Raw genomic sequence first — 24,443 nt, 5'->3', positions numbered from 1 at the left:
AAGATTCCATACAACATTGATAACACATCCGTAGAAAAGTTTTTGTCCTATCAAGATTGCAGATAGATGTGCCTCACGCATCTCACATGGGTAGGCCATGGGAGAGGATGATTGGTGTGGCAAGAAGGAACCGTGACGCCATGCTCTTGCAGCTTGGAACTTCCAAGCTGAACCACGGGGGACTCTCCACAATAATGGCAGAGGTGGCCACTATCATCAATACCAGACCCAGATGACCCACAGTTACTCTCACCAGCAACTCTCCTCACACAAAAGGTCAGTCTGTCAACTTCCCCCGTAGGCGACTGGGTCAAAGATCTCCACAAGCAACAGTGGTGTCAAGACCAGCATTTGGCCCAAACCTTTTGGGACAGGTGGAAGAAGCAGTACCTATCCACACTTCAGCCACAAAGGAAGAGGCATTCACCCCACCCTAACCTGGAAGTGTAGTGCTCCTCAAAGATGACCAAATGAAGAGAAACCATTGGCCCTTGGGACTAATTGCACAAGTCTTCCTAAGCAAAGATGGCAGAGTTTGCAAAGTGGAGATAGAAGTCTTCCAAAAGTATGGGACCAAAGTGTTCCTGCAGCCAGTCACAGAGACAATCCTGCTTATGGCACCAGAGAAGCCATAGTATCCGTTTGAACAGTTTGGTAGTGGCAGCTCAATCCGCCAGGAGGGGAATGTTCTGTCTCGTTTGTTGAATGTATTAGGAATATATGTAAGACCAGTGTTTTAAGTTTACTTTGGAATTTAACATTTTCTCCTTTGGACAGTGGGAGGCAGCATTGCCTAGTTTACAGTAATGCCCATGTTAGCAGCGCACACCAAGCAGCTGCTTTCAGGTCTAGTTTAAGCTAATTAAGCTAGATGATTGCAAATGTTTTCATCTGCTCAATTTTCACGCCAAACAAAGTATCATCGGTATGTATCGTTGAGTAGCATGGTAATACATGATTGTGGTGTATCATTTGTTGGCTGTAATGTACAAACGGGGACATTTTATGGCCAAAAGTCAGTCGTGCTAATTTTCGTAATTTTATACTGTGAAGTGAATGTTAGCAGAGTAACATAGTTGGCTGTAAAGTGCTCAAAATACATATTTTGTGGTGTTTCTTTATCAGTTTAAAGTTTATTAAACAGTTGTGGAGAGGCGGAGCCGACGAGCAGACAGCGAGCCAGGGGCCCAAGATGGCAGCCAGAAGGCGAAGCATGCATCAGAGCGGCGAGGTGGGGGACGGCTGGAGCGACACTACAGCCATCAGAGTCAGGTGCATACACAACACACCTGTGCTTAATCCCTGCATTTTCTGCAGCAGCATAAAAGGGGAGAGGGAGGAGCAATCCTGGTAGAAGTAGGAGTAGGAACAACGGACAACAGCGACCACGAGAGCGACGAGATTGACCCAGAGAGAGATGTGACCCCGCAGCAGACGCAGCCACCGGCCACCGAAAGGTTCGCCGCGACGAGCAGAAACGGCCGGCGAGCTAGAAATTGCCGCGACCGGCTGTCAAGACATGGTTATTGAAACAATAAATGGGAGTCAACCCTGCTATCATGCGTCTTGCATCGATCGGCACTGCACCCCACACGAGGACGGCTGGAAACCCGTCACAGTGGCACCAACGTGGGAGGTACCATCGGAAGCGGAACGCAATGAAATCCTCTAGGCCCTCGTCACAAGGCTGCTTGAAGAAAAGCGTCTGGAAAATCAGATGCTGGAAGCGCTGTTGGAGCAGATGCCGCGAGGCGGTGAGTGCACCCCTGAAGAAAAAGATGAGGAAGACACCGAGGAAGCCGCCGAGACTGGCTACCCGGAAGGCGGGGCTGGACAGGCGGCAGCAGCGTCGACAGACCAGCAGGGCGAGCTGTCGGCCAAGGAGAAGAAAGACGAGGGCGAGCTGACGGCCAAAGAGAGGGAGGCAACGCTGAGGACGGCCGCTGGACCCACCTCAGCGCCCCGCCGTCATCTCGCCCCGCGATGGGGCGTCGAAAGGACCGAATCCCCCGGTCAAGATGATGAAAATAAAGAAGCTAAAGACGAAGAAAAAGCTAAAGAATCTCAAGAAATTGAGAAAGAAGAAAAAACTACTTGAAGAAATGCGGGGAAGTGCTGAGGAGGTATCAAACAATGGAACAACTCAAGAAATTGAGAAAGGAGAAGAAGCACTTACAGATGAAGAAAAAGAGGAAGATAAAGAAGCTAAAGATGAAGAAAAAGTTAAAGAATCTCAAAAAAGTGAGAAAGAAGAGAAAATACTTGAAGAAATTCGGGGAAGTGCTGGAGAAGAATGAAACAATGGAAAAACTTAAGAAATTGAGAAAGGAGAAGGTAAAGAGGAAGAAAAAGGCGAAGGAACTCAAGAAATTGAGAGAGAAGAAATGCCAGAAAGAATTGAAGGAAATGACAAGGACAAAGGAAAAGTCAAAGAGACTCAAGAAATTGAGAATGAAGAAATGCGGGAAAAATGAAGACAAAGTTGAAGAGACTCAAGAAATTGAGAAAGAAGAAATAATTTAAGAAATTCGGGAAGATGATGAAGAAAATGATGTAGATGAAGAAGAAGTTGAAGTAACTCAAGAAATTGAGAAATAAGAAGAAATACTTGGAGAAATGTAAGAAAAGGACGAAGAAGTCAAAAAGGACAAAGAAAAAGTTAAACAAGAAGTGAAAGGAACTCAAGAAATTGAGAAAGAAGATAAATCTGATGAGGAAGAGGAAGATAATGATGATGATGAAGAGGAGCATGGTGAGGATGAGCCGGAGTATGATGATGAGGAGGAGGATGAACAGGACAAGGAAGACAAAGATAAAGAAAGGGATGAAGGAAAAGACAAAGAAAAAGTTGAATAGGATGAAGAAGCGGAAGTGCAACCACAAGACGAAGAGGTGTCAGAGGAAAAGGACAAGCTCGCCTTCTTCAAAAGAAGGGGGCTTGAGTTTTGCGATGGAGGCCTGTGGAGAGGCGGAGCCGATGAGCCGACAGCGAGCCAGACCAAACGATGGTCCTGCCCAAGATGGCGGCCAGAAGGCGGAGCATGCAGCAGAGCGGAGAGGCGGGGCACGGCTGGAGCGACACTACAGCCATCTGAGTCAGGTGCGTACACAACACACCTGTGTTCAATCGCTGCATCTTCTGCTGCAGCATAAAAGGGGAGAGGGAGGAGCAATCGTGGCATAAGTAGGTGAAGGAACAACGGACAACAGCGACCACGAGAGCGACAAGAGCGACCCAGAGCGAGATGAGCCCCCGCAGCAGACGCAGCCACCGGCCAGCGAAAGGTGCGCCGCGACGAAGAGAAACGGCCAGCGAGCTAGAAATTGGCGTGACCGGCTGTCAAGACATGGTTATTGAAATAATAAATTAGAGTCAAACCTGCTATCATGCGTCTTGCATCGATCGGCACTGGACCCCACACGAGGACAGCTGGAAACCCGTCACAACAGCATAATGCATTTGTTATTGTAGTATGCTTGTGTGTGTAATTGGCTGTGTGTGCATGTCTTTAATGTAAACATCCTTTTTTGCTTGTATGATTTTAGTTTTACCCTTTTTACAGTCAATAAATCTGTGGACAAGAAGACGTTTTACAGTGTTTGATCTAGGAAAGGTGTTAGGGTAAAGCCAAGCTCTTCCTACATATCCAGGGCGGCACAGTTACTATTATTTTCTATATAATTATAATAATAACAATTATTAATATTATTGTCAGTATTGTTATTATCCATCCATCCATTTTCTACCGCTTATTCCCTTTCGGGGTCACGGGGGGCGCTGCCGCCTATCTCAGCTACAATCGGGCGGAAGGCGGGGTACACCCTGGACAAGTCGCCACCTCATCGCAGGGCCAACACAGATAGACAGACAACATTCACACTCACATTCACACACTAGGGCCAATTTTAGTGTTGCCAATCAACATATCCCCAGGTGCATGTCTTTGGAAGTGGGAGGAAGCCGGAGTACCCGGAGGGAACCCACGCATTCACGGGGAGAACATGCAAACTCCACACAGAAAGATCCCGAGCCTGGATTTGAACCCAGGACTGCAGGACCTTCGTATTCTGAGGCAGACGCACTAACCCCTCTTTATTATTGTTATTATTATCATCATCATTATAGCAGTCATTATTATTACTATTATTATTATTATTATTATTAATGTTAATAGTATTATCATTATGAATAGTGGTATATTTATTAATGACATTATTAATATTATTGTTAATGGGGACGGCGTGGCGATGTTGGGAGAGTGGCTGTGCCAGCAACCTGAGGGTTCCTGGTTCAATCCCCACCTTCTACCAACCTCGTCACGCCTGTTGTAATAATAATAATAATAATGGATTAGATTTATATCGCGCTTTTCTATTGTTATATACTCAAAGCGCTCACAGAGAAGTGGGAACCCATCATTCATTCACACCTGGTGGTGGTAAGCTACATCTGTAGCCACAGCTGCCCTGGGGTAGACTGACGGAAGCGTGGCTGCCAGTTTGCGCCTACGGCCCCTCCGACCACCACCAATCATTCATTCATCATTCATTCACCGGTGTGAGCGGCACCGGGGGCAAAGGTTGAAGTGTCCTGCCCAAGGACACAACGGCAGCGACTTTGATGTCCATAGGTGGGAAGCGAACCTGCAACCCTCAGGTTTCTGGCATGGCCGCTCTACCCACTACGCCATGCCGCCCTATAAGTGTCCTTGAGCAAGACACTTCCCCCTTGCTCCTGATGGTTCGTGGTTAGGGCCTTGCATGGCAGCTCCCGCCATCAGTGTGTGAATGTGTGTGTGAATGGGTGAATGTGGAAATAGTGTCAAAGCGCTTTGAGTACCTTGAAGGTAGAAAAGCGCTATACAAGTATAACCCATTTACCATTTACCAAAATGTTATTATTATTGTAATTTTCATTGTTATTGCCCTGCGATGAGGTGGCAACTAGTCCAGGTTGTAAGCGCCTTCCTTCCGATTGTAGCTGAGATAGGCACCAGCGCCCCCCGCAACCCCAACGGGAATAATGGGTAGAAAATTGATGGATGGATATTATTGTTATTATTATTATTATTGTTGTTGTTATTATAAATACTATTATTAATATTACTATTGTTGTTGTTGGTAAATGAATATTGACTCACAGGTAGGACGTTTTCTTGTAAGACGATGCTTTCTGAGGCGTCGGCCATCACGTCAAGAATGTGAATGGAAGCCATGAGGTCAGCCATCTTGCCAATTGAATCCCCATCAGCCATAGAACTGTTCCTGAGTCCTTCAAATATGTCCACTGCTGCTTCTTGTGAAGACACTAGTCCCTTGATGAAGAGCTAGAAAGGTAGAAAACAAACAATCTGAGTTCCTTAAAAGATCATCTTCATCTAACCAATAAAAATGCAAAAACACATGACTGTGATGATGGAAGTAAATAGCGTCTGCAACACGCTGGCACTTTTTTCAGTCCACATGCTCTGAAATTGTAGAGTCACGTCGACATAAGCGGTTGTGGACACACTCAAATGAACCATTGCTTGCAAATGACTTTGGTGGACACGTCAAGAGAATTAATGAATTACAGTAAAAGAAGAAAATGGTGGACACATCAAGACACTTAAAGGCCTACTGAAATGAGATTTTCCTATTTAAACGGTGATAACAGGTCAATTCTATGTGTCATACTTGATCATTTTGCGATATTGCCATATTTTTGCTGAAAGGATTTAGTAGAGAACATCAACGATAAAGTTAGCAACTTTTGGTTGCTAATAAAAAAGCCGTGCCTGTACCGGAAGTAACAGACGATATGCGCGTGACGTCACTGGTTGTAGAGTTCCTCACATCCTCCCATTGTTTACAATCATAGCCACCAGCAACGAGAGCCATTCGGACCGAGAAAGCGACAATTTCCCCATTAGTTTGAGCGAGGATGAAAGATTCGTGGATGAGGATAGGGAGAGTGAAGGACTAGGGAAAAAAAAAAAAAGCGAGGGCAGTGGGAGCGATTCAGATGTTATTAGACACATTTACTTGGATACTTCTGGAAAATCCCTTATCTGCTTATTGTGTTACTAGTGTTTTAGTGAGATTGTATGATACCTGGAAGTCGGAGGGGTGTGGCCACGGGTGTGGTGACCGCCAGTGTCTCCAGTGGGAGGAGGTAACAGTCCGCAGCTGCAGGAGGACGCAAGCTCCGCTCATGTCTATGGTAAGAGCCGACTTATTAGCACAATTTTCTCACCGAAACCTGCCGGTTGACATGTGGTCGGGAACCATGTTCGCTTGACCGCTCTGTTCCATAGTAAAGCTTCACCTTCGGGAATGTAAACAAGGAAACACCAGCTGTGTTTGTGTTGCTAAAGGCAGCTGCAATACACCGCTTGCAACCTACATCTTTTTTCTTTGTAGACTCCATTATTAATTTAACAAATTGCAAAAGATTCAGAAACACAGATGTCCTGGAATACTGTGTGATTATGCGATTAAAGCAGACTACTTGTAGCTTGGATCGGGCTGGAAGAATATGTCCGCTACAGCCGGTGACATCATGCGCACGCGTCATCATACGTGTCATCATTCCGCGACGTTTTCAACAGGATACTTCACAGGAAATTTAAAATTGCAATTTAGTAAACTAAACCGGCTGTATTGGCATGTGTTGCAATGTTAAGATTTCATCATTGATGTACAAACTATCAGACTGCGTGGTCGGTAGTAGTGGGTTTCAGTAGGCCTTTATGGAATTACAGTTTTGGAAGAACATGGTGGACACGTCAAGACATTTATGGATTTACAGTATTGGAAGAACATAGTGTATTACACATATGTGCAAGTATATAAAACTATATGGCAAGTATATAGCAAGTATTACACGTATAAAAAAGTATATACAAGTTTATAGCAAGTATTAAACAGCATATACCAAGTATATAGCAAGTATTAGCAAGTATATAACAAGTATATACCAAGTATATCGCAAGTATATAGCAAGTATATATAGCTCAGTCGCCTAGTGGCAAGTGTCCGCCCTGAGATCAGAAGGTCGTGAGTTCAAACCCTGGCTGAGTCATTCAAAAGACTATAAAAATTGGACCCATTACACTCTCTGCTTGGCACTCAGCATCAAGGATTGGAATTGGCAAGTATATAGCAAGTATATAAGTACATAGCAAGTATATTTAAGTATTAGCAAGCACTAACAAGTATATACAAGTACATAGCAAGCGTTAGAAGAACATGGTGGACATGTCAAGGGAATTATGGAATTACAGTATTGGAAGAACATGGTGGACACATCAACAGACTTAAGGAATTACAGAAACAGAAAAAACATGGTGGATATGTCAAGAGAATTATGGAATTAGAGTAACAGAAGAACATGCTGGACACGTCAAGAGAATTATGGAGTTACAGTATTGTAAGAATATGGTGTATACACATACGAACATGGAGGTTTGCTGGGCTTGGAAGGACAATTTACACAGCCTTGACTAAGAACCTGATTTGATGGAAGTCTGCTATCCAGATGTTCGACCAGGTGATTTTCCTTTGCAGAACATTCTCCCATTTAGTCCAAGCTCCTTGCTGCCCCATTCCCTTCATCCTGCTAGCTCGTACTTCCTCCACGCCTGCCCACACTTCCTCCTGGATCACATGACGACGCTCCTTGCCCTAGGCCTTGTTAACTCTGGTTGACGGAAAGTAGCCAATGCCTGCATGCCCTGTTGCTATGGACCCCACCAGTCCCTTAAGCCTCAGCCGTGACCCAGCCACATCTATGGCTTTGCCTGCGTACCATTTTCTGCCTGTTTGCACCTGGATACCAGCTGATGACACATTTGGATCTCTGCATTCTCTGTATTGCAATGCTTCTCTGTATTGCAATGCTTCCCATGAACGCTTCAGTGAGGCCACTCATTGGGAGCTGCAGTATGTTGCTGGTGCCATACAGAGCAGAGCCATCTTCGCAAATAGCTGCTTATCTTTCTCTCCATGCCCTCGACTGTCGTTATAGGTACTGTGTTCACTAGCACAGGCCACAGGATCCAAGGCAGAATGGGATTCTGGTAAATCTAGGCATTGAACCACCCTGGCAGACCATTCTTGTTAACCAGGCTGAGCCAGTCCTCAAGTTATTTGCTAGTTCTCTGGATGGAGGCAGAGTCTTTGAGGCTATAGTCAAAGTACTTTCCGAGGCTCTTGACTGGCTTTTCTGTGATGAATGGGATGGTGGCTCCAAACAGTGAGAAGCGGAACCTGTCCACTACTTCTCTCTTGAGCACTAGAGAACTTGATTTTGCTTGCTTAAAACTCATCCTAGCCCAGGTAAGGGCTTCTCCATGCCTTAGAGAATCCACCTTCTGCCTGGTACGGACGGAGAGGTGACATGAGCTCTGATTGGTAGCTGGCTTACTCCTGATGTTGTCAATGGGCCCCTGCACTCTATATCCACTGACTTGATTATCATGTTCATGGCAAGGGCGAAAAGGATGACTGAGATGGTGCAGCTGGTTATAATGTCTTTCTCAAGCCTATGCCAATCTGATGTACCGCCCTGGTTACTTCCCTGCTTACCATGGATTTATTTACGTGGACCACAACTTAAACAAGTTGAAAAACTTATTCGGGTATTACCATTTATGGTCAATTGTACAGAATATGTACTGAACTGTGCAATCTACTAATAAAATTTTCAATCAATCAATCATTTAAAACCTGATCCAGCGGTGAATTTTAGCCTGAAGTTACTGTAGAAATCCAGAATCAGGTCTGAAACTTTGCTGGGAACATGATGGAGATGGAGGGCAAGCTCAAGAAGCTTCTGTGGGATGGAGCCGTATGCGTTGGCGCGCTCGAGCTATAGCAGAGTGAGGTCCCTTTTCCCCTCACGTGCCTCCCTAAGGTGTTGTGTTACAACATCAATGTGTTACAAGCAGCCGTGCACTCCAGGGATTCCACCTTTCTGAACAGAGGTGTCAATATAGCTGTTCTTCAGAAGGAACTCCGTTAGTCGTTGTGATAGTATATAGCAAGTATATAGCAAGTATTAAAAAGTATATACCAAATATATAGCAAGTATTAGCAAGTATTAAAAAGTATATACCAAATATATAGCAAGTATTAGCAAGTATTAAAAAGTATATAACAAATATATAGCAAGTATTAGCTAGTATTACACCTATAAACAAGTATATATAAGTATATAGCAAGTAATAGCAAGTATTAACAAGTATATACCAAATATATAGCAGGAATTAGCAAGTATATAGCAAGTATATACAAGTATATAGCAAGTTTATACAAGTGTATACAAGTATATAACAAGTATATACAAGTATTAGCAAGTATTAGCAAGTATATAGCAAGTATATTCAAGTATATTCAAGAATATTCAAGAATATTCAAGTATATTCAAGTATATAGCAAGTATATACAAGTATATAGCAAGTACATTTAAGGATATAGCAAGTATTAGACACTCAAAACGCTTCACAGAGAAGTAAGAGCCCATCATTCATTCACAGCTGGTGGTGGTAAGCTACATTTTTGGCCACAGCTGCCCTGGGGTAAACTGACTGAACCGTGGCTGCCAGTTCGCACCTACGGCCCCTCCAACAACCACCCATCGTCATTCTTTCACCAGTGTGAGCGGCAAGGGTGAAGTGCCCAAGGACACAACGGTAGTGGTTTGAATGGCAAGAGGCGGTAAGCGAACCTGCAACCCCCAGGTTTCATCAGACCCGTGCTTACTAGACCTGCTAACTAGCACGGGGATATTTCGACGGCTACATCCAGCGGCCTGTGAAGCAGGGGAGTATAGTAGCAGTGGGGGCCGTCTACGGAGCAGACGCCAGCGGTGTGATCGGAAACGCGGATGCCGAGCGGGGTTAAAAAGCAAAGCAGAAGGCTAATCCCCACAGAACACCACTTTCCTCCATCCTGAAGCCGGATTTAAATGGAAGATGCGAGACTACTGGTCTGGGTAAGGAGTCAGTCAAATTAGAACAAGTTTTTTCTGCTTTGAGTGTTTCAGAGTTGGACATGTGTTTTACTGAGGTGGCTAACTATGATGCGTGCAGTTTATCAAAGCAACAAACAAACAATCGGAAAATTCCCGTCGTATCAATTCCTAGATATGGTCGTAATTATGCTAAATGCACTGGGCATAATAAACACAACATTATTAATATTGCTACTACGGATAATTTGATCAAAAATTCCCTAAAACAGCCCACTACCTACAATATAGGTTTTTTAAATATAAGGTCATTGTCTCCGAAAACGTTGTTAGTTAATGATATCATCAGAGACAACAATCTCAACGTCATCGGTCTCAGCGAAACTACTTTTTTGCGCTAAACGAGGCATGTCCTCCTAACTTTACACATGCGCATATTGCCCGTCCTCTTAAAAGGGGTGGGGGGTCGCACTAATATACAACGAAAACTTTAACCTTAGTCCTAACATAGATAATAAATATAAATCGTTTGAGGTGCTTACTATGAAGTCTGTCACACCGCTGCCTCTACACCTGGCTGTTATCTACCGCCCCCCAGGGCCCTATTCCGACTTTATCAATGAATTCTCAGAGTTTGTTGCTGATCTAGTGACACACGCCGATAATATAATCATAATAGGGGACTTTAATATCCATATGAATACCCCATCGGACCCACCGTGCGTAGCGCTCCGGACTATAATTGATAGCTGTGGTCTCACACAAATAATAAATGAACCCACACATCGCAACGGTAACACGATAGACCTAGGGCTTGTCAGGGATTTCACCGTTTCCAAAGTTACGATACTCCCATATACTAAAGTATTGTCCGATCATTACCTTATAAAATTCGAGGTTCAGACGCATGTTCGGCAAACTAATAATAATAATAACTGCTATAGCAGCCACAACATTAATACGGCCACGACAACTCTTGCTGACCTACTGCCCTCGGTAATGGCACCATTCCCAAAGTATGTGGGCTCTATTGATAACCTCACTAACAACTTTAACGACGCCCTGCGCGAAACCATTGATAAAATAGCACCGCTAAAGTTAAAAAAGGCTCCAAAAAAGCGTACCCCGTGGTTTACAGAAGAAACCAGAGCTCAGAAATTATTATGTAGAAAGCTGGAACGCAAATGGCGCACGACTAAACTTGAGGTGCACCATCAAGCATGGAATGATAGTTTAATAACTTATAAACGCATGCTTACCTTAGCTAAAGCTAAATATTACTCAAATCTCATCCACCGTAATAAAAACGATCCTAAATTTTTGTTTAGTACGGTAGCATCGCTAACCCAACAAGGGACCCCTTCCAGTAGCTCCACCCAATCAGCTGATGACTTTATGCAATTCTTTAGTAAGAAAATTGAAGTCATTAGAAAGGAGATTAAAGACAAGGCGTCCTAGCTACAACTGGGTTCTGTTAACACAGATATGATTGTATATACGGCGGATACTGCCCTCCAAAATAGTTTCTCTTGTTTTGAGGAAATAACATTAGAGGAATTGTTACAACGTGTAAATGGAATAAAACAAACAACATGTTTACTTGACCCACTTCCTGGGAAAATGATCAAGGAGCTCTTTGTATTATTAGGTCCATCAGTGCTAAATATTATAAACTTATCACTTTCCTCGGGCACTGTTTCCCTAGCATTCAAAAAAGCGGTTATTCATCCTCTTCTTAAAAGACCTAACCTCGATCCTGACCTCATGGTAAACTACCGACCGGTGTCTCACCTTCCCTTTATTTCAAAAATCCTCGAAAAAATTGTTGCGGAGCAGTTAAATGAACTCTTAGCGTCTAACAATCTATGTGAAACCTTTCAATCCGGTTTCAGGGCAAATCACTCCACGGAGACAGCCCTCGCAAAAATGACTAATGATCTATTGCTAACGATGGATTCTGATGCGTCATCTATGTTGCTGCTCCTCGATCTTAGCGCTGCTTTCGATACCGTCGATCATAATATTTTATTAGAACGTATCAAAACACGAATTGGTATGTCAGACTTAGCCCTGTCTTGGTTTAACTCTTATCTTACTGATAGGATGCAGTGCGTCTCCCATAAAAATGTGACCTCGGACTACGTTAAGGTAACGTGTGGAGTTCCCCAGGGTTCGGTCCTTGGCCCTGCACTCTTCAGCATCTACATGCTGCCGCTAAGTGACATCATACGCAAATACGGTATTAGCTTTCACTGTTATGCTGATGACACCCAACTCTACATGCCCCTAAAGCTGACCAACACGCCGGATTTTAGTCAGCTGGAGGCGTGTCTTAATGAAATTAAACAATGGATGTCCGCTAACTTTTTGCAACTCAACGCCAAAAAAACGGAAATGCTGATTATCGGTCCTGCTAGACACCGACCTCTATTTAATGATACAACTCTAACATTTGACAACCAAACAATTAAACAAGGCAACACGGTAAAGAATCTGGGTGTTATCTTTGACCCAACTCTCTCCTTTGAGTCACACATTAAAAGCGTTACTAAAACGGCCTTCTTTCATCTCCGTAATATCGCTAAAATTCGCTCCATTCTGTCCACTGAAGACGCTGAGATCATTATCCATGCGTTTGTTACGTCTCGTCTTGATTACTGTAACGTATTATTTTCGGGTCTCCCCATGTCTAGCATTAAAAGATTACAGTTGGTACAAAACACGGCTGCTAGACTTTTGACAAGAACAAGAAAGTTTGATCATATTACGCCTATACTGGCTCACCTGCACTGGCTTCCTGTGCACTTAAGATGTGACTTTAAGGTTTTACTACTTACGTATAAAATACTACACGGTCTAGCTCCATCCTATCTTGCCGATTGTATTGTACCATATGTCCCGGCAAGAAATCTGCGTTCAAAGGACTCCGGCTTATTAGTGATTCCCAAAGCCCAAAAAAAGTCTGCGGGCTGTAGAGCGTTTTCCTTTCGGGCTCCAGTACTCTGGAATGCCGTCCCGGTAAAAGTTTGAGATGCCACCTCAGTAGAAGCATTTAAGTCTCACCTTAAAACTCATTTGTATACTCTAGCCTTTAAATGGACTCCCTTTTTCGACCAGTTGATCTGCCGTTTCTTTTCTTTTTCTCCTATGTCCCACTCTCCCTTGTGGAGGGGGTCCGGTCCGATCCGGTGGCCATGTACTGCTCGCCTGTGTATCGGCTGGGGACATCTCTGCGCTGCTGATCCGCCTCCGCTTGGGATGTTTTCCTGCTGGCTCCGCTGTGAACGGGACTCTCGCTGCTGTGTTGGATCCGCTTTGGACTGGACTCTTGCGACTGTGTTGGATCCATTATGGATTGAACTTTCACAGTATCATGTTAGACCCGCTCGACATCCATTGCTTTCCTCCTCTCCAAGGTTCTCATAGTCATCATTGTCACCGACGTCCCACTGGGTGTGAGTTTTCCTTGCCCTTATGTGGGCCTACCAAGGATGTCGTAGTGGTTCGTGTTGTGGTTTGTGCAGCCCTTTGGGACACTAGTTTTCCTTGCCCATATGTGGGCCTACCGAGGATGTCGTAGTTGTTTGTGCAGCCCTTTGAGACACTAGTGATTTAGGGATATATAAGTACACATTGATTGATTGATATATATATATTTATATATATATATATATATATATATACTTGCTATATATGTCTGTATACCTGCTAATAGTTGGATGTACTTCAATCAATCAATCAATGTTTATTTATATAGCCCCAAATCACAAATGTCTCAAAGGACTGCACAAATCATTACGACTACAACATTCTCGGAAGAACCCACAAAAGGGCAAGGAAAACTCACACCCAGAGGGCAGGGAGAATTCACATCCAGTGGGACGCCAGTGACAATGCTGACTATGAGAAACCTTGGAGAGGACCTCAGATGTGGGCAACCCCCCCCCTCTAGGGGACCGAAAGCAATGGATGTCGAGCGGGTCTAACATGATACTGTGAAAGTTCAATCCATAGTGGCTCCAACACAGCCGCGAGAGTTCAGTTCAAGCGGATCCAAGACAGCAGCGAGAGTACCGTCCACAGGAAACCATCTCAAGCGGAGGCGGATCAGCAGCGTAGAGATGTCCCCAACCGAAACAGGCGAGCGGTCCATCCTGGGTCCCGACGAGCGGTCCATCCTGGGTCTCGACTCTGGACAGCCAGTACTTCATCCATGGTCATCAGACCGGACCCCCTCCACAAGGGAGGGGGGGACATAGGAGAAAGAAAAGAAGCGGCAGATCAACTGGTCTAAAAAGGAAGTCTATTTAAAGGCTAGAGTATACAAATGAGTTTTAAGGTGAGACTTAAATGCTTCTACTGAGGTAGCATCTCGAACTGTTACCGGGAGGGCATTCCAGAGTACTGGAGCCCGAACGGAAAATGCTCTATAGCCCGCAGACTTTCCTGGGGCTCTAGGAATCACTAATAAGCCGGAGTCTTTTGAACGCAGATTTCTTGCCGGGACATACGGTACAATACAATCGGCAAGATAGGCTGGAGCTAAACCGTGTAGTATTTTATACGTAAGTAGTAAAACCTTAAAGTCACATCTTAAGTGCACAGGAAGCCAGTGCAGGTGAGCCAGTACAGGCGTAATATGATCAAACTTTCTTGTTCTTGTCAAAAGTCTAGCAGCCGCATTTTGTACCAACTTTAATCTTTTAATGCGAGACATGGGGAGACCCGAAAATAATACGTTACAGTAATCGAGACGAGACATAACAAACGCATGGATAATGATCTCGGCGTCTTTAGTGGACAAAATGGAGCGAATTTTAGCGATATTACGGTGATGAAAGAAGGCCGTTTTAGTAACGCTTTTAATGTGTGACTCAAAGGAGAGAGTTGGGTCGAAGATAAGACCCAGATTTTTTACAGAGTCACCTTGTTTTATTATTTGGTTGTCAAATGTTAAAGTTGTATTATTAAATAGAGGTCGGTGTCTAGCAGGACCGATAATCAGTATTTCCGTTTTTTTGGCATTAAGTTGCAAAAAGTTAGCGGACATCCATTGTTTAATTTCATTAAGACACGCTTCCAACTGACTACAGTCCGGCGTGTTGGTCAGCTTTAGGGGCATGTAGAGTTGGGTGTCATCAGCATAACAGTGAAAGCTAATACCGTATTTGCGTATGACGTCACCTAGCGGCAGCATGTAGATGCTGAAGAGTACAGGGCCAAGGACCGAACCCTGGGGAACTCCACACGTTACCTTAACATAGTCCGAGGTCACACTGTTATGGGAGACGCACTGCATCCTATCAGTAAGATAAGAGTTAAACCATGACAGGGCTGAGTCCGACATACCAATTCGTGTTTTGATACGCTCTAATAAAATATTATGATCGACGGTATCGATAGCAGCGCTAAGATCGAGGAGCAGCAACATAGATGACGCATCAGAGTCCATCGTTAGCAATAGATCATTAGTTAATTTTGCGAGGACTGTCTCAGTCGAGTGATATGCCCTGAAACCGGATTGAAAGGTTTCACATAGATTGTTAAACGCTAAGTGTTCATTTAGCTGCTCTGCAACAATTTTTTCGAGGATTTTCGAAATAAAGGGAAGGTGAGACACCGGTCGGTAGTTTACCATGAGGTCAGGATCGAGGTTAGGTCTTTTAAGGAGAGGATGAATAACCGCTTTTTTGAATGCAAGGGGAACAGTGCCCGAGGAAAGTGATAAGTTTATAATATTTAGCACTGATGGACCTAATAATACAAAAAGCTCCTTGATAAGTTTCCCAGGAAGTGGGTCAAGTAAACATGTTGTTTGTTTTATTCCATTTACACGTTGTAACAATCCTTCTAATGTTATTTCATCAAAACGAGAGAAACTATTTTGGATATTTGCAGTATCCGCCGTATATACAGTCGTATCTGTGTTACTATAACCCCGTTGTAGCTGGGACGCATTGTCTTTAATCTCCTTTCTAATAAGTTCAATTTTCTTATTAAAGAACTTCATAAAGTCATCTGCCGAATGGGTGGAGCTACTGGAAGGAGTCCCTTGTTGGGTTAGCGATGCTACTGTACTAAACAAAAATTTTGGATCGTTTTTATTAATGCGGATGAGATTTGAGTAATAATTAGTTTTAGCTAAGGTAAGCATGCGTTTATCAATCAATCAATCAATCAATGTTTACTTATATAGCCCTAAATCACTAGTGTCTCAAAGGGCTGCACAAACCACTACGACATCCTCGGTAGGCCCACATAAGGGCAAGGAAAATCTCACACTCAGTGGGACATCGGTGACAATAATGACCCAGTGGGACGTCGGTGACAATGATGACTATGAGAACCTTGGAGAGGAGGAAAGCAATGGATGTCGAGCGGGTCTAACATGATTCTGTGAAAGTTCAATCCATAATGGATCCAACACAGTCGCGAGAGTCCAGTCCAAAGCGGATCCAACACAGCAGCGAGAGTCCCGTTCATAGCGGAGCCAGCAGGAAACCATCCCAAGCGGAGGCGGATCAGCAGCGCAGAGATGTCCCCAGCCGATACACAGGCAAGCAGTACATGGCCACCGGATCGGACCGGACCCCCTCCACAAGGGAGAGTGGGACATAGAAGAAAAAGAAAAGAAACGGCAGATCAACTGGTCTAAAAAGGGAGTCTATTTAAAGGCTAGAGTATACAAATGAGTTTTAAGGTGAGACTTAAATGCTTCTACTGAGGTGGCATCTCGAACTGTTACCGGGAGGGCATTCCAGAGTACTGGAGCCCGAACGGAAAACGCTCTATAGCCCGCAGACTTTTTTTGGGCTTTGGGAATCACTAATAAGCCGGAGTCCTTTGAACGCAGATTTCTTGCCGGGACATATGGTACCGTGTCGCCTTGTTTAATTGTTTGGTTGTCAAATGTTAGAGTTGTATTATTAATAGAGGTCGGTGTCTAGCAGGACCGATAATCAGCATTTCCGTTTTTTTGGCATTGAGTTGCAAAAAGTTAGCGGACATCCACTGTTTAATTTCATTAAGACACGCCTCCAGCTGACTAAAATCCGGCGTGTTGGTCAGCTTTAGGGGCATGTAGAGTTGGGTGTCATCAGCATAACAGTGAAAGCTAACACCGTATTTGCGTATGATGTCACCTAGCGGCAGCATGTAGATGCTGAAGAGTGCAGGGCCAAGGACCGAACCCTGGGGAACTCCACACGTTACCTTAACGTAGTCCGAGGTCACATTGTTATGGGAGACACACTGCATCCTATCAGTAAGATAAGAGTTAAACCAAGACAGGGCTAAGTCTGACATACCAATTCGTGTTTTGATACGTTCTAATAAAATATTATGATCGACGGTATCGAAAGCAGCGCTAAGATCGAGGAGCAACAACATAGATGACGCATCAGGATCCATCGTTAGCAATAGATCATTAGTCATTTTTGCGAGGGCTGTCTCCGTGGAGTGATTTGCCCTGAAACCGGATTGAAAGGTTTCACATAGATTGTTAGATGCTAAGTGTTCATTTAACTGCTCCGCAACAATTTTTTCGAGGATTTTTGAAATAAAGGGAAGGTGAGACACCGGTCGGTAGTTTACCATGAGGTCAGGATCGACGTTAGGTCTTTTAAGAAGAGGATGAATAACCGCTTTTTTAAATGCTAGGGGAACAGTGCCCGAGGAGAGTGATACATTTATAATATTTAGCACTGATGGACCTAATAATACAAAGAGCTCCTTGATCAGTTTCCCAGGAAGAGGGTCAAGTAAACATGTTGTTTGTTTTATTCCATTTACACGTTGTAAAAATTCCTCTAATGTTATTTCCTCAAAACGAGAGAAACTATTTTGGAGGGCAGTATCCGCCGTATATACCATCGTGTCAGTGTTAATAGAACCCCGTTGTAGCTGGGACGCATTGTCTTTAATCTCCTTTCTAATGACTTCAATTTTATTACTAAAGTATTGCATAAAGTCATCAGCTGAGTGGGTTGAGCTACTGGAAGGTGTCCCTTGTTGGGTTAGCGATGCTACCGTACTAAACAAAAATTTAGGATCGTTTTTATTACGGTGGATGAGATTTGAGTAATATTTAGCTTTAGCTAAGGTAAGCATGCGTTTATAAGTTATTAAACCATCACTCCATGCTTGATGGTGCACCTCAAGTTTAGTCGTGCGCCATTTGCGTTCCAGCTTTCTACATAATAATTTCTGAGCTCTAGTTTCTTCTGTAAACCACGGGGTGCGCTTTTTTGGAGCCTTTTTTAACTTTAGCGGTGCTATGTTATCAATGGTTTCGCGCAGGGCGTCGTTAAAGTTGTTAGTGAGGTTATCAATAGAGCCCACATATTTTGGGAATGGTGCCATTACCGAGGGCAGTAGGTCAGCAAGAGTTGTCGTTGTGGCCGTATTAATGTTGCGGCTGCTATAGCAGTTATTATTATTATTAGTTTGCCGAACATGCGTCTGAACCTCGAATTTTATAAGGTAATGATCGGACAATACTTTAGTATACGGGAGTATCGTAACTTTGGAAACGGTGATACCCCTGACAAGCACTAGGTCTATCGTATTACCGTTGCGATGCGTGGGTTCATTTATTATTTGTGTGAGACCACAGTTATCAATTATAGTCTGGAGCTTATAAGTTATTAAACTATCACTCCATGCTTGATGGTGCACCTCAAGTTTAGTCGTGCGCCATTTGCGTTCCAGCTTTCTACATAATAATTTCTGAGCTCTAGTTTCTTCAGTAAACCATGGCGTACGCCTTTTTGGAGCCTTTTTTAACTTCAGCGGTGCTATACTATCAATGGTTCCGCGCAGGGCGTTGTTAAAGTTGTTAGTGCGGTTATCAATAGAGCCCACATACTTTGTGAACGGTGCCATTACCGAGGGCAGTAGGTCATCAAGAGTCTTCATTGTGGCCGTATTAATGTTGCGGCTGCTATAGCAGTTATTCTTATTATTAGCTTGCCGAACATGAGTCTGAACCTCGAATTTTATAAGGTAATGATCGGACATTACTTTAGTATACGGGAGTATCATAACTTTGGAAACGGTGATACCTCTGACAAGCACTAGGTCTATCGTATTACCGCTGCGATGCGTCGGTTTATTTATTATTTGTGTAAGACCACAGCTATCAATTATAGTCTGGAGCGCCACGCACGGTGGGTCCAATGGGGTATTCATATGGATATTAAAGTCCCCCATTATAATTATATTATTGGCGTGCGTCACTAGATCAGCAACAAACTCTGAGAATTCATTAATAAAGTCCGAATAGGGCCCTGGGGGGCGGTAGATAACGGCCAGGCACAGAGGCAGAGGTGTGGCAGACTTCATAGAAAGCACCTCAAACGATTTATATTTATTATTTAAGTTAGGACTAAAGTTAAAGTTTTCGTTGTATATTAGTGCGACACCCCCTCCCCTTTTGAGGTGACGGGCAATATGCGCATTCGTATAGTTAGGAGGGGATGCCTCATTTATCACAAAAAAGTTGTCTGGTTTAAGCCAGGTTTCGCTAAGACCGATGACGTTAAGGTTGTTGTCTCTAATGACCTCATTGACTAATAACATTTTGGGAGACAAAGATCTGATGTTTAGAAAGCCCATATTATAGGTAGTGGGCTGTTTTAAGGAGTTGTTGATAAAATTATCCGTAGTAGCAATATTAATAATGTTGCGTTTATTATGCGCAGTGTACTTAAAATAATTACGACCATATCTAGGAATTGATATGACGGGAATTTTCAGATTGTCTACTTGGCGCTGCAATAAACTGAACGCATCATAATTTGCCACCTCAGTAGAACGCATGTCTAACTCTGACGTAGTCATAGACACAGTAGAAAAAACACTTTGTGAGTTGTGTATTATTCTACGAAAATTGCTATGTGTACAGGGATCATCCAGCCTGGCGCTGGCTAGTTCTAGCTTAACTGATTCCATACCCAGGCTAGCAGGCTCTGTAATTGCCTGTGACCGGGCTTGCTCTAGTGCAGTTAGTCAAATGTGGCTCAATGCGAAGTCTATGTTCCGAGACAAGAGGATAGCGCCTTCCTGGTTAGGGTGAAGGCCGTCTCTCCTCAGCAAGCCAGGTTTGCCCCAGAAAGAGGGCCAATTATCAATAAATGTAAATCCCTGTTGTCTACAGAAGCTATCCAGCCACTTGTTAAGAGAGACTAATCTGCTATATCTCTCATCATTGCCTCTCCCAGGCAGGGGGCCAGAGACAATTACTCGATGCCTGGACATCTTTCTGGCGAGATTACAAGCCCTGGCTATGTTTCTCTTTGTAATCTCTGATTGTCTCATCCTAACGTCATTGGAGCCAACGTGTATTACTATATTCGCATAAATAGTGGTGCGGTTAGCCTGCCGTACGTGTTTACTAGACCTGTTGCGAGTTAGCTCCCTAAGATTAGCTTCAATGTCAGGTGCTCTGCCCCCGGGAATACACTTAATTGTGGCTGGTTTGCTAAGCTTTATGTTTCGGGTGATGGAGTCCCCTATGACTAAAGTGTGGTGCCCGGTAGACTGGGGTGTAGGACTAGCTAAAGGGCTAAATCTATTATGCGTCTCAACCGGTACACCGTAGCTTGTAGGGCGGTTAGGGCTGCTACAAGCTGGGCTAGTTAGCTCGCTACAGCTAACGCTAGCAGATGTGTCTGCAACATCTAAAGTTACGAAATTACACTGCTCTAACTGGCGGACACGGCTCTCTAGCAGAGCCAACCTATCCATGAGTAAAGTGCACGAAGCGCAGGAAGCCATACTCACAGAAACGTTCCGTCGCCGAGTGGGGTGCCAGCTGTCTTCGGGAAGTGGTGGTCACGGTGGCGGGGGAGAAGTTTCCTTCAGACCGGCGCTGCTTTTCTCCGCTAGCCTCTTTAGCTTGTTGTATATATATATGTATATATATATATATATATATATATATATATATATATATATATATATATATATATATATATATATATATATATATATACATATGTATATATATATATATATATATATATATATATATATATATATACATATATATATATATATATATATATATATATATATATATATATATATATATATATAGCAAGTATATCCAACTATTAGCAGGTATACAGACATATGTAGCAAGTATATACAAGTATATAATACGAGTGTACCTGTGCTGCTTCCAAGGTGGCGAGCAGATGTTGGCTGATAGTTTGAGAGGATGGGTTGCCAGGTGCTATCTTGACAAGTACATGACTGACTTATATAGCAAGTATATTAAAGTATATAGCAAGTATTACAAGTATATATATAGCAAGTACTACAAGTTTATATAACAATTTTATATATAAGTATATATAACCATTTTTTTTAATTTTAATTTTTTAGGTAAGTTCCATGTGACTTGTTGAAGGGTGGACTAGCAAAGTAAGATTTTCATTGTACGGCAAACTGTGTTTAACCCTGCATATGACAAAAAAACAATCTTGATTCTTGATTCTTGAATCTTGAATCAATTAGCAAGTATTAGCAAGTATATACAGGTATATAGAAAGTATTAAAAGTATATACAGTATATATGTATATATATATATATATATATTTATATGTGTGTAGGGACGGCGCGGCGCAGTGGAAGAGTGGCCGTGCGCGACCCGAGGGTCCCTGGTTCAATCCCCACCTCGTACCAACCTCGTCACGTCCATTGTGTTCTGAGCAAGACTCTTCACCCTTGCTCCTGATGGGTGCTGGTTAGCGCCTTGCATGGCAGCTCCCTCCATCAGTGTGTGAATGTGTGTGTGAATGGGTAAATGTGGACATAGTGTCAAAGCGCTTTGAGTACCTTGAAGGTAGAAAAGCGCTATACAAGTACAACTCATTTATCATCTACCATTTATCTAAAAGTGTCATGTCTTGTTATCATGTTTTGTCTGGTTCTTTTCTGTTGTTTTTTTTTTTTACTCTTAGCAGCTGTTTACGCTCTTTTGTTTTTTCACCATGACGACCATTAGTTTCACCTATTATGTGTTCACGACTCACGCACCTGATTTGTTTGGACTCACGCACCTGTCAATAATCACATCACTATTATTTAAGCCATAGTTGCCAGGTAGTCGACCTGACGACACCACCCTAGATACACTCCTGATTCATCCCTGATACACTGGACTCTGTTTATGCCATAGCCATAGTTCACGCTGCTTTGCTCATGTCACAGTAAGTGTTTTTTTTTTTGTTTTATGTCCATAGTTCTGCCTTTGTGCAAGTTTTTGTTTTTCTTAGCCAAGTTTGTTCTCCGCCATGTGCGCGCGTTTTTGCTTGTTCCTTTTAATCGTATAATTAAATCATCTGTTTACCTTCACGCCTTGTCCAGTCCAGTCGCTTTGCACCATGGGAAAACAAACCGTGCGATAGCCCAAGTCTTGACAAAAAGTATTAGCAAGCACATACAAGTACATACAAGTGTTAGCAAGTGTATACAAGTATATAGCAAGTAGTACAAGTATATACAAGTATTAGCAAGCATATACAAGTATTAGCAAGTATGTATAAGTATATAGCAATAATTACAAGCACATAGAAGTATATAGAAGTACCAGCAAGTTATGGCGAGTTTTAGCAATTATATATAATTATATAGCAAGTATACAGATAGATAGTACTTCAGGAGAGTTCCCTCAGGAAAAAATAATTCTCTAATACTTCTATATCCAAGTATACAAAATTATTAGCAAGTACATACAAGTATATACAAGTGTATAGCAAGTATATACCAGTATATGTAAGTATTACTGTATTTTTCGGACTATAAGGCACACTTAAAATCCTTTAATTTTCTCAAAACTCGACAGTGCGCCTAATAATCCGGTGCACCTAATGCACAGAATAATATTGGTTGTGCTTATCGACCTCAAAGCCATTTTACTTGGTACATAGTGAAATGATAAGAGTGACCAGTAGATGGCAGTCACACATAAGAGATACGTGTAGACTGCAATATGATGGCAGTCTCACATGAGAGATACGTGGAGACTGCAATATGACTCAAGTAAACAACACCAAAATTGTATATGTTCCATTGAAGATACAAAACATCACACACGATGCTCAAAAATCTATCAAAATGTTTTAGTACGACTTTGTTAAGTTATTTAGCGTCACCGCTTGATGGATTGTACAACATACAAGTATTATTATGGTGTGTGTATAAGGTAAAATATATTATCTGGCGTTTTGTTTCGCAATCTTAGCCAAATACAACTTTTCTAACCTTCTGGTACATGCTTATCTGTATTTGGGATCTGCATAAGTCCTGAAAATTTGCGCAGGTCCGCCTTTGTAGTCCGCAAAGATAAGCTTCTTCTTTTTCTCTACCTTCTTGTTATGGGACATTCAGCCTCCACTGTTGCCATTTCTAACATAAAGTAGTGTAAAATTCTTACTTATATCTGTCAGTAAACTCGCCATGAAAGTGCTCAAACATACAGTTGTAGTGGGTTAACATAATTCACTCTTGAAACTTTATTTATTAAAGTGTTCCGGTCGGCCGGTTTTTCAAGGGACACATTTCCAGCCTTGTTGTTGCACTAGTGAGCCACGGATGAGGAGATGCTGCTCCCTTGTTGATTTGATTAAGTCAGGTCTAATGTCATTAAAATAGTTAGCTCCATCTTTTGACATTTCTTCCACTACCTTTCTTGCACGCTACACCGCTACAACAAAGAGGACGGAGAGAAGACGCTATCGAAGATGAGCCACGTAAATAAGACCGCCCACAAAACGGCGCATCCTGAAGCGACTGGCAGAAAGCTGCTTGAAGATGATCTGTAAAACATAATCCATGCAACATGTTGACCAAAGAACCAACATTACATGTTATGTAGACCACAAGGAAGTGTTTTCAATTTAGAAAATAAATAAATAATATGACCCCTTTAACGCGCCCTGCGCCTTTTGTATGAAAATAGACCTGACTACAGCCGCTCATCGGAAGTGCGCCTTATAATACGGTGCGCCCTATGGTCTGGAAAATATGGTACAAGTATATACAAGTATACAGCAAAAGTTTACCTGTGCTGCTTCCAAAGTGGCAAGCAGATGTTTGCTGACACAGGAGAGGACGGGTTGCCAGGTGCTATCTTAACAAGTACGTGACTGACATATATAGCAAGTATATACAAGTACATAGCAAGTATGTACCACGTATATAGCAAGTATATAGAAGTATTACAAGTATATACAAGTATATAGCAAGAGTGTACCTGTGCTGCTTCCAAAGTGGCGAGCAGATGTTTGCTGACACAGGAAGAAAAGACGGGTTGCCAAGTGTTATTTTGACAAGTACGCGACTGGTATCCCAGTCTTCCATCTGGACAGGTGTGTTTGATCACTGTGTCTCCGTCTGGCGTCTTTGGCCACAAATCCTCATCTTCTTTGCAAAAAAGTTCACTCTCTATTTTTTAAAATGAGAAGTAAAAGTAAAAGGTCAAAT

The 24,443-nt window shown here is 42.8% G+C and overlaps 1 protein-coding gene across 2 annotated transcripts in view; it reads right to left on the bottom strand.

Moving 5' to 3' along the window:
* The window catches only part of adgrf3b (adhesion G protein-coupled receptor F3b), a 43,856-nt gene that overhangs the window by 13,636 nt on the left and 5,777 nt on the right, over positions 1-24,443 (bottom strand). For both annotated transcript variants that reach the window (XM_061895015.1, XM_061895016.1), the window contains 2 exons: positions 24,214-24,404; positions 5,142-5,327 (listed from right to left, as the gene is read on the bottom strand). In XM_061895015.1, the coding sequence (XP_061750999.1) occupies positions 5,142-5,327; positions 24,214-24,404 (377 nt within the window). The remainder of the gene's footprint in view (positions 1-5,141; positions 5,328-24,213; positions 24,405-24,443) is intronic.

The sequence above is a fragment of the Nerophis ophidion genome, linkage group LG03 (assembly GCF_033978795.1).
Source record: "Nerophis ophidion isolate RoL-2023_Sa linkage group LG03, RoL_Noph_v1.0, whole genome shotgun sequence".
NCBI classification, from domain to species: domain Eukaryota; kingdom Metazoa; phylum Chordata; class Actinopteri; order Syngnathiformes; family Syngnathidae; genus Nerophis; species Nerophis ophidion.
Note: the sequence above shows the minus strand (reverse complement) of the source record. Positions and strands in the feature narration are given on the sequence as shown.